We start from the raw sequence: 12,002 nt of genomic DNA on the forward strand, positions 1-12,002 counted from the left end.
ATTTTGTGGGCCACATTTACATACAACTCCCAAGTCGGTGGAACCTGGCTTTGTCTTTCTGTGGAATTTTGGCAATTTTAATCATAAAGGTTTGCCCAAACATTTCCTACTTTGGTACATATATGTGCAATCACTCCTAGAACATGGGTACACAATATTAGATTTGCAGCATTAATATCTTCTGCTCAATTCATAATTTTTCATAACTTCGGTTCCTTACGCAGTAAGAAATCCTAACAAGTCTTCACATGTCTGTCATAAATTCAGATTTCAATGTAGGTACTTTTAATTCCTTTACTTATTTTTGCTGCCAAGTTAAATGTCATGAAGTTCAGTGGCAAAATAAGCAATTTAAATTCAAAATCAAAGGTCAGTTTTTTTTTTCTTGCTTCCAAAATGTGAGTAAATGGCCAGTCCTTTGAAGTTCACTGAGAAGCCTCTCCCAGCATCCTGCCCCTCCCCTGGTGGGATGTGTGTCCAAGCTTTCTATTGTCTTTGCCTGGGCCACAGACACATGTCTAATGAGTCCTTTGTCATGAGTATGCAAGGCCTCCCAGCAGCAATTATTCCTTTCCTGCCAGCAGTGAAGTGTCAATCTTTCCCAGGCTGAGGATTGTCAAGGCAGAATTGTTTTTTTTAAAAAAACAGTGAAATACTCGACTGGGTTTTAACTTTAAGTTTCCCTAAATCTTCCATTAAACATATAAAATTAACACAGTTTATAGGTGGATTTTTACATTAGCAATTCTTTGACATTTCTTAAAGAATTAGGCCTTTCAAAAAAACATGCTTTCAAAACAGGCGATTTTGCACTTTCTTCATGAAAAAACACATTAAACTGAGTTTTTTTAAAACCGATTATCCTATGCAGCACATACACATTTCATTCAGCAACAGTTCTTCCCTTGTGTGCTGGGATTTTTTGCAGTCTGGATACATGTATTCAGCCTTTCTGTCTGCACATCTGATTCTGTTACATGTTGCAATTGTAGCCACGTTTTTCCTGTGGAAACGAAAACCAATGTCCCTGGGCTGCTTTTTCCTTAGATACATTTCATAACTGCTGTCAGTCAATGAGGCCCGGTTCCTCTGTGCCACACTGGATGATCCTGACATTTCAGTACCCTTTAACATCTCAATGATTCAATGGACATTAATGAATCTAGCGCCAAAAACAGCACTTTTGAAGGTTGCAAAGCTAACATTTTAAAAGGCATTTTCAGTTTTCAGCACAATTCTGCTGCTTTGCTCCATGTGAATGTAACATGACCCACTGGCATGCTCCTGCAGTGAGAACTCTGTTTTTCACTCCCCCTGACTGTGTGTGGCAGGGTGTGCAGCTTTTTGTGGTTGTGACCCAAATGCAGTTTTGCAGATTTTGGCACGCACTGGAGTCAGCGCATCCATTTTGGACTGTTTCTTTCACCATTTGTGAAGTGGTGTAGTGGGGCACATTGGAATAGGTCAAATTTCCCACAGATACATGACTCTTCTTCAATCTTTTTTAATGGAGTGAGGTGTGGGGAGGGGGAGCTGCACTCAAGAGTGGGGCTCAATGCATCTATGACTTTCAGAGCTGTATGTGTGAGGTGCGTTATTTTTTTTATTGTGATATTAGTCAAAATCTGACTTTTTACATATCCAAAAGAATACATACTTAAAACAGTTTCACAAAACAAGTAAGAAAACCAGCAAAACCACCTTAAAAAGAGATATTCATACATAAAGGTAAAACAGAGCAGATCATAGAATATAATAATCAACTTAATTGTGCACGAAAACATTCACTTATCCATTCTCAGCTAATAGGTTCATTCATATCCGTTAAAAAACGAATTATTTCAAAGGTAAGGAAGGTTTCTTGACCTTGCACAAGTCTTTCCCAAAACAGAGTAGAGTTCAATACTTGCGGATTGTGCACAAATCTTTGAAATCTTTTCTGTCTCAAAGGCCACGTTCCGAAACACTTTGACAACAAATGGATCGTAGTCTGCTTTACACCTTCTTCGCATTTATCACAGATGTTACATGGATAGGCTGTTGGGTCTCTAATATGCTTCCATTCTAAAGTGAGAACCAAATTTAGTCTAAACCTTAGAAAGTCTGATATTATTCTTTGATTAGATGATTTTTAAAGATATGCTGGGAGGGATAGAATAGGCTTATCAATTTTTGTCCAGGATGCCGATAATTTGGCCTCTCTCATCTTAGAGATAGTTCGAATCCAATCCATTCGGGTTAGATATTTCTTTATCATTAGAGGGTTCTGGATTAGAATATCAATGGTAGTATCTGCTGCTACTAATATGTTTTTACAGACAGAGCTCAATCTATTTAGAAAGAGGTTGTCTCTCTTTTTCATCTTATCTGCTGCTTCAACATACATGACATTGGTATACAGTTTGGCAATAGTAATACCCTTTTCCAGAGCTGGCACTCTATTTTTTCCCAATTGAGTTCAAAGGAGTGCGGATAACACTGTAACCCATAGCTAATAGATGGGAGGACCTTCGCCCCATAGAATTTCATCAGAGGTATAAGGGAGAATTTACAGTATTTACTGTGAACTCTTTTCATTTGCGCACCCAATTTTCTTTTTTTGGGTTTGATTGTTGTTAAGAGATGAGTCATAGATGGGTAAGATGGAATCTGACACTCCAAATAAGTAACCTCTTTGTCTATTGGTACCAGCGTGTTATTCAGTTGCCATGCATAGGATTTAGTTATGTTGTGGGGATGTTTAAAGATTACAGTCTTTGACTTAGCTGGATTTATAGTCAGGTCATTCAGATAGCATAGTCAGATAGTGCTGTCATTAACCTCTGCAGCCCGACTTGGGTGTGATCCATTAGCACTATATCGTCTGCATAGGAGAGCCATGCTATTTTGCCCGCCCCAAACCTTGGCGCCACCAGTCCTTACTCCAGCAACCAATTTGACAAAACCGCCATAAATATTATGAACAGAAAAGGAGCCAAAAGGCAACCCTGGCTAACCCCCTCTCTGTTTTAATAATATTCGATAAAAGACCAGACTTATAGCGGAGTCTGAAAATGTAAAAATGTATTAGGATATTTAGGAGGCCATCCGGTGAACCCCGATTCTTTTTTATTTGAGCCACAACCTCTTCCTATTGATAGCATCAAAAGCCTGGGACAGATCCACCCAGGCAGCAAAGAGGGGAATACCAGTTTTGACAAAAGACGATGATGAGATACAGGTGAGAATGAGAATATCCAGTGTAGTTGATAGGCCCTTCCGAAATCCTGGCTGTTCCTTGTGGATTATATCATTAGATGTCACCCATTTCTCCAGTTCCATCAGGACTAGACCACTGAAGATCTTACCATCTGCATCCAATAAAGATATTGACCTATAGTTAATTGGCAAAGATCAATCTCCCTTCTTGTAAACCGGAATAATTATTGCCTGTTTCCATGTGTCCGTAGTTGTTTTAGAGACAATAATATTGTCAAACAGGATCTTCAGTAATCGGGCCCACAGAGGTGCGTTATTCATTGCCCCACCCCTCCCCCCAGGACCGGCCCGTGAATGAAGCTTCCACTAGGCCCTTTCCAAGAAAGATTTTGAGTGAGGAGGAGTGGGTCACTCCATTGCACTCTTACTTCTTAGACTGTGTGTACAGTGCTTATTTTCTTAAACAGCGTTGCACCAGAGCAGGGTCCTGGTTGAGTTTGTGGCCCCTTTCAACTATTCACATCACATTTGATTGCGTTCAAAGTGAGCAGAGCCCAATCTGTGGTGTAGCCAAAATGCAGGCCTCTCCACCCCCACGCCCCCAAGCTCCTTAACAAAGCACAGGGCATGCCAAACCCTGGACCGCCCAGACCACCACATGTGTGCAATGTCCATGAATATTATGCTGCTGCAGGGGCAGGCACTACTCCAAGTGAAAGAAGTAAATATGTTATTTAATCAAAGCTTAAATGTTTCACCTAGCGTAGAAAGAAGGTGTCAGTGTCTGGTACCCAAATATACCAGCCACCAGTAGTGTTTGGTGAGCTGTTTTATTGAAGCGTGTAAATATTTGCCACAAGTATGCGATTGCAGCCAAGCATAGCGAGTGGCCCCGAACTAACAAAAACGGGTTCGAGAGGTTCTTCCCCCTCCCATGAGAAAATATTTTGAATATTTGGTTTTAAATGGTGCATAACACAGCACACTTTCTGTGAACGTTTGGGTAAAAGGCCAGACAGTTTGCAATCGGTTTTGCAGCGTTTAGGGTAAATCATGAAAAAAAATACAATAGATGCAAGTCACCAAAAGTGCACAAGCACATTTCCCAATGCATTGCCATGCCGGTCCCTTCAATATATGCCAGTATAAAATACATTTTCATGCTGGCTGTGCCCATACATTTTCATGCTGGCTCCACCAGCATATGCTAGTATTCCCATATAAGAACATACTCATGTTTGCTTTTAGATGTTTCTTTATAGTATCATTACTGTCACTAGGCACAAAGCTAGCTCTGCCAATATATGCCAGTACTCCTATGTTAGAAAATACTCCAGTTGGTTTGCTAATTAAAAGTGACATGTCACAATAACAAAACATATCCAAACTGGTTCCAATGTAAGCCAGCCTATACCCATAAGAACACTTAGCATCCTTACTTCATTCTAGATGCTCAGTTCATAAAAACTCATGCTACAGTGAGAAATATACAGGCCCAAACCCCAAAACGAGATGGTGTTGGAGCTGAACGTGGCATGTGACACGTGCCACATGTCACGGTCAGCTCCAACCCCTACTGGGTGTTTCCTTCTTGTGCTGCAAGTCCCGACCCAGCCTTCACCCTGTTGAATGATGACTGGGCTGGGCCCCCCCCAGACCTGGTGGGGCGGGGCCCCTACTACTCCAGTGCCCTGGAGCTTCTGTTTAAAAAAAATAAAATCTAATAAAGGTATAGCAAGGGAGACTGTAGGGGTAGCAAGGGAGGCCAAAATTAACATCCATGTGTGTCCTGCATGTTATTGTTTGCAGGACACAGCATCCTATTTCTGCATGGAGCATGCACTCACAGCGCATCTCCATGTGCTGAAGGCTACTGTTTGCTTAAATGTACTGCCAACCAAAGCACTGCATTTTTCTGTGCTTTGGTTAACAATATATTCAAGTAAAACATAAATATCTCAGTGCCCTGATGGCCACGGCCAACAAGGTGCACCTAAAAGGGACCTGCGCCAAAAGTGCCATGCTGAAATGGCTGGCGACCAACGCTCTGCGCCAAATGTCCGGCTTAGGTTATGTATGGTTAGTAACCAAAAAGAAATGTGTCTGTTTTGGAATCTGTTTTAGGGCCATTTTGAAAACATTGCTTTACAACTGTGATGCAACTTCCTGGGGCGTCATTGAAAGGGGGTTGTAAAAGGGTTTGTGATGTCACTTCCTGTGATGTTATTGGGTGCGTGATGTCAATCTTGGCATTTTGGTGAATAGACACCCCTAGTCTGACATCTACCCACGAGTAAGTGACTGACTCTTTTTCACTTTGTGTTGTTTTTCTGCACACAGTGAGAGACCCGGAGGGAAAGATCATGCTTTATATGAAGGGTGCAGATGATGTCATCTTCCCGCGTCTCGATCCAGACTCTGCAAAGAACGAAGTCACAGAAAAGGCACTGGATGTGTGTACATTGAGACCTCCTGGGAATCCATGGCCTTTGTATTTACCTGCACTTAGCCCATTAAAAGATAGTCATGCTGGGATCTGTGCAACACTTCCCTGGTCTGAATTCGCACATCACCATCGAGAAAACAAGCATGGTCTCTTTACTAAACACCGTCTTTTTGTTGACATATTGTTCTTGAAATTATGCACTTCAAGGCCTTCACTTTGATAATCATGTCAAACAGGTTTAATGACTCTGTGGTTCCACAAAGCACGCTGCTGGTGATGTGGCGTCTCAACACCAAAATTTCTCTGATGATATTAGTGGGAATGGGGCAATTTTAAAGCACATTGGATGGGCAAGATTGACCAAAACATTATTACATTTAACGCCTCTCTGCAGTGTGTTTGTGGTTTCTCCGGAAATGGTGCCAATTAGTAGCAAATGGTGCATTCTAAAATACACTGGGTCATTAGGCAGTATTAGCAAAAATGAACCAATCAGGAATTATTACCAGTAATCCTGTCACCCGTCGATATTATCAACAATAACCCCACCAGACGGCATTTACAATACAATGATCCATTGGGGGCTCTCGATACCAGCTCTCCCACCGTTCTCATCCTTCTTGACCTTTCCTCTCCCTTTCAATATGGTCAGTCATGCTACCCTGATAAATTGGCTTGTTGATATCCTTGGCATCATGGACCTGGCTCTGGACTGGTTGACCTCCTTCCTCTCGGACAAACCTTCCCAGGTTCAACTGGGTCCTTTTCTCGCCACCATCTCACTCTCCACCTACAGTGTCCCTGAGGGCTCTATCCTCACGCCTTGGCTTTTCAACATCTACCTAGCCCCTCTAGCCCATTTGATCTCTACTTTCTCGCCTAACAGCGAACGCACATCTCATCCACCATCTACTCTTTCAAACCAGCATAAAAGGTGCATTAATAAATGCCCGCTCTATGGTGGCCCACGCCACAGATATAGCAGACTTAATCCACAATGAAAAAAATTGACCTCCTGGCCATTACAGAATCCTGGCTTCACTCTGCGGCAGGTCCCGCAATTATGATAGTCATTCTGGACAACTATACTCTTATAAGACTGGATCGTACCACCTCCAGAGGTGGAGATCTTGCTATAATTACCAAGAATAACTTAACTCTAAGACTCTCCACACACCATAATACAAACTCCTGTGAATCCCTTACTGCCAAACTCACCATTTCTAATACTCAAACTATCACCGTTCATGTGATATACCGATCACCAGGCCCTTTGAGCTCCTTTGAGGAAGACCTCACAAATATATTATCCGATAACCTTAAAAACTTATCACAATGCCTTATTCTAGGAGACTTTAACCTTGGATTCAATGACCCACTGGATCCCAATGCCGCACAGATTAATAATTCCCTGGAAGAACTAGAATTCACCCAAAAGGTCACAGAACGATTGGAATGCTGAACATAACTGTCCTACTACTATCACTTCCATACTGCCTCAACCTTGGTCTGACCACTACTTGATATCCTTTACGCTAGAGGTCACACTTCCCACAAATACTAGCAGTATAGCACCTGCCGTTCCTACAGGAAACAAAAGAAATATCACACCTGAAAATCTCATCGCCCTAATCCTTCCTACACTGAACTCTATCTCAGACCAGACTGACCCATCTATCATGGTAGAAATGTACAATAAAGTGATGCTTGCATCCCTTGACGTTATTGCACCTTTGAAGATTAGAAAGAGCAAACCCCACCAACACCTAAACACTTGGTTCTCACCACATCTGAAGGCAATCAGACAAGAGAAACGTTTAAGTGAAAACATTTGGAGATCAGACCCCTCAGACCTTAGTAAAAATAACTTGAATAAACTAGCCGCCCTCTACAAAAAAGAAATTATCCTAGCCAAACAAATCTCCTATAACGCCCGTATCTCCCAAGCTAAATCAAACACCAAAGAACTGTTTGCCATCCTCAAAGAAGTAGAATCACCAATTCAAGCTCCTGACTCCTGTCTCAAGGACAAAAACTGGTGTACAAGTATACAAAATGCTCTGGCCAACAAGATAACAACTCTCCAGGTGAAGATTAACAATAAAAAATACAACTTTACTTCCTCTAGGACCGGTACTGATGCCATTATCTCCAAGACTGGCTCTCCACTACTTAAGACTACCTCGACCCCACCCACACTTTTGACCCCTGGCTTCCACTTTCATAAAGTATCCATCAAAAAAGTCGAAAAAGTTATTCTTACTCTCAAACCTTCTAATTGTCATGGTGACCCTTGTCCAGCCCAAATCATAAAAGATGCCGCACATGAACTCTCTCCATTAATCACCAAACTTATAAATGCCTCATGCACATCAGGCACAATACCTAGCAACCTGAAACATATATGGGTCCTCCCCCTCATTAAAAAACAAACTCTTGACCCATCTATCCCCACTAATTACCGCCCCATAACTGCAGTTCCATTCCTACTTAAAATCTTGGATAAAATAGCATATCTATAAATCCAGCATCATCTGGAACAAAACCACCTACTAGGAGTTCAACAGTCTGGCTTCAGACCTCAACACGGCACAGAGACTGCGCTCATAGACCTTAAGGCACAAATAGACGCAATGAGAGACGAAGGCAAGACAGCACTTCTGCTACTCCTCGATCTCTCAGCTGCGTTTGACTTGGTAGACTATTCGATACTCTGCAACCACTTATACTACGCGGCCTGTTTCTCTCAGGAGGCAGTTGCCTGGATCCAGTCCTTCCTTGACAACAGGACTATGTGTGTCTTCTCTCCTCTTGCAGCAGTGGACCCCACACCCATATTGTGCGATGTACCCCATGGTTCATGCATATCTCCTACTCTGTATGACATCTTCACAAAATCCCTTTTCGATGATCTAGATAGTCTAGGTATCACCTACACAAATTACGCCGATGATACACAGATCCACATCCCGTTGACGGGAGATTATGACATGGATTTGGCCTTTATGAACAGAGTATACCTCATCATCCAGGCATGGATGGCTTCTCACGGTCTATGCCTGAATGATGACAAAACAGAACCTCTCATCTTAGGTACCCCTTCTAACATCAAAAAACTAAGCCCAAACTATTCATCATTCACAATTGACAACAATAACATCACTGTGGCTAAGGTAGTCAAAACCCTTGGCTTCCACATAGACTCTCCGCTTACCTTCGGCAAACAAGTAAATGCTATGGCCTCAGCTACATCCTACACTTGCAAGTTAATCAGAGCAGCCAAGCCTTTCCTTTCACCTAACAATTGCATTACCTTAGCGAGAGCACTCATCCAAATAGGATTATTGCAAATCCAAATTGGATTATTGCAAAGCCCTCTATATAGCCAGCAATAAATACATTACATCCAAAAGACCCTTCAAAACAATGCCTTAAGAGCTGCCCTAAGTTTCCCCAAAAATGCCCATATATCTGACCTCAGGTTATCCGTCAATTGGCTTTCTACGAAAGACAAGATCCTCCTTAAAACTGCATTTCTGACACATAAATCCCTCAACCAAACAGCCCCACAATACCTCTCAGCCAGATTTACTAGACAAACGGCCTCTCGCCCCTATTAGTACCCAGATTTAAGCGTACTAAATCCGGTGGGAGCAGCTTCCCCGTTAAAGCTGCACAATACTGGAACTCCCTGCCCCCTGCCTTAAGGGAAGATCTACCTTACCCACAATTTAGAGCGAGTCTCATTTGCTGGCTAAAGGAACATGACGTCTGACCCAACCTCATCTGCAACGTCCTAGCTTTATTGTATATATGTGACGTCATTGCTTCTGTTATATACTCGTGTCCTACATTTACTCTTTGCATTCTTTGTATTTATTGTATAATACTTATCCACTTGCCTGTTGCTCATGCATACAGCAGTGTAACCAGAGCTGTACTTATTATTCATGTCTACTATGTAACATAAGCTTAACAACCCTCTTTATGCCTTTGCGCCCTTATACCTTTGGGTCTGGTGCGCAATACAAATAAATAAACAAACAAACAAACATAACTTCCAGTGTTATGTGGATGACACGCAACTCTCCTTTAAGATTCCCTTCTCTGCCGCCTCCTCTTCCTCTCTCATTCCTGACTGCCTGTCTGCTATTTAGACATGGTGTACTGCTAACAATCTCTGCCTTATTGCCAGTAAGGCAGAGATCCTTCTCATCAGGAACCCTGCTCGCGCTTTCCCTCCCGCAGTCGGGCTGCCCTCCTTGGGCCTGCTCCCCTCACCCTCCCATGAGTCCAAAAATATTGGTGTCATCTTCGACTCCTCTCTCCTTCTCTCCTCACATCACGGGCCTCGCCAAGAAGGCCCACTTTCAGATGCACCTCCTCCGAGGCATTCTCCCCTTTCTTACCTTCCCCCAGAAACTCAATGTCTCCAGAGCTCTGGTTATCTTCAGGCTGGACTACCGCAACAGCCTCTTCCTCAATCTACCGAACTCCTCCCTTTGTCCTCTTCAACTAATCCAGAGCAGTACTGCAAGATGTATCCTTTTCCCTCAAGCACAAGGGCTGCATCTCTCCATACCTAACATCTCTCCACTGGCTGCAAGGATCAAGTTCAAGACACTTTGCATCATCCACAAGGCTTTCTGGGGCCTGGGACCCCTCTACATCCAACTCTCACTCCTTAAATACCTCCCTGCTGGAGCCCTTCGGTCATCTAACTCTAACTCTCTGCAGATCAGACTCTTTTCCAAGTGGAGAGTGGGGGGTAGATCTCTCTCCTCCGCAGGTGCCTTCTTCTGGAATGGCCTCCCTGCCCCTCTCAGACCTGAGCCGGATCTCCTTAAGTTCCAGAAGCTTCTCAGGACCTTCCTGTTGTCTTCTTCCTTCTCTCTCCCCCTCCCCTGCTAATGTCCCAACCTGTCTCTTGACTGGCTTCCTGGTTCATTCAGAGTTGTACAGGGCACCAGGCCCCCTAATCCAGTCTACACCTGCACTTGGTCTCCCCTGACCCTCCCCGTCTTCCCCCCTCAACCTGCACTTGCCCTTCCGGACCTCTTCCCCCGCACTAGCCTGGCTGGGCATGCACACTTCTAGCCCTTCCAACACCTTTCCTTTCACTTAGCTTGTGTATCTTCCTTCCCCTGCACTCTCTGCCTTTATTTAGCTCTGTCTACCTGGCCTCCCACGGCAATCATTTTTTTTTCTCATGGGCCCTTCTGCCCTGAGCGGCACTCTCCCCCACACCCCTCTCCACTGCACTTCTCTTTACTGCACTTGCACAATCTGAATGTCACAAGGCCTAGTAGGATCGTTTTTGTTTTGTCCTCCTTTTTCCCCCATTCTCTTGTCTTATTGAGCCTCAAAGCACTTGTGTATAGGTGCATTACATATACCCAATAAATAAATAACATAGTAGCAATATTAACCCCAGAAAGCACTTTGTAAAAGCACCATCTTACAGTCAAAGTAACAATGACCCTATAAGGTAGTGTTTGCAATAATGGTCCAATCTGGCAATATAAGTAATAATAGCCCTCACCGTTGGTGTAACTATTAATGCCCTTCACGTCACAAGCAGTGCTATCAGTGCTGGTTTGTTGTGCCAAGTATAAGAAAGTGACGCCATATAGATAGTCTTAGCCCCAGGAAGTAAAGGTAATGTTAGTCACTTTGAGCATATACAATTACGACCCAGGGATAACATAGGAAATAATAGCTTCAGGCAGAAGGAAAGACAAATATGTCTTTCCTTTTTTTTTACATCTTATGGTACCCCTGTCTATATTAGCTTCGTCAGCTATATAAATGTTTTGACTGTGGCTGTGTGACACCTCTCCGTGTTAGGACGGGTAGCTGGTTTGTGGCATTTCAGATGTTATATTTATATATTTTTGTCCTTCTGCCACCCAGCCCCCTAAAAAAGAAGGACACCAGAGCTCTTGTTTTAACTCACCTAGTTTCTCATGTTACATTTTTATGTTACCCTTTCTACAATTAATGGCTGGTGGCAGTGGTTTACTGTTTCCTACCATTGTGTGTTTTTACCGCGGGCTGCAATTGCAGCTGCAGTAAGACACCCATTGGTGCCCATTTCATCAAAATGGCCCTGGTCTTCTTTTTTTGCCATTTCTTATTGGAAAGGTCCTTCTGGAGATGGAATCTGTGCGCCAAACCAGGTTTGGTCCCTTTGTTCATTTTGTCTTTGGCAGGCTTTATTGCTGAAACCTGCCACTGGCTCCAGCATGTCTGGCAAGGGCAGGAAGTCAGGGAGGTGCCCGAAACTCCCTGTGCTTAATCGCCTTGGTTAGCAGAATGCACCGAAAGGTGATTGGCCGGCTGGCTGTCCTCCGAGGAC

General features: G+C 43.3%; 1 protein-coding gene across 2 annotated transcripts in view; it reads left to right on the forward strand.

The window, feature by feature from the left end:
- LOC138575511 (phospholipid-transporting ATPase IK-like) overlaps window positions 1–12,002 on the forward strand; it is a 550,807-nt gene that overhangs the window by 315,573 nt on the left and 223,232 nt on the right. For both annotated transcript variants that reach the window (XM_069649490.1, XM_069649489.1), the window contains exon 17: window positions 5,539–5,651. In XM_069649490.1, the coding sequence (XP_069505591.1) occupies window positions 5,539–5,651 (113 nt within the window). The remainder of the gene's footprint in view (window positions 1–5,538; window positions 5,652–12,002) is intronic.

This window comes from Ambystoma mexicanum, chromosome 1p (assembly GCF_040938575.1).
Source record: "Ambystoma mexicanum isolate Mex_15411 chromosome 1p, UKY_AmexF1_1, whole genome shotgun sequence".
NCBI classification, from domain to species: domain Eukaryota; kingdom Metazoa; phylum Chordata; class Amphibia; order Caudata; family Ambystomatidae; genus Ambystoma; species Ambystoma mexicanum.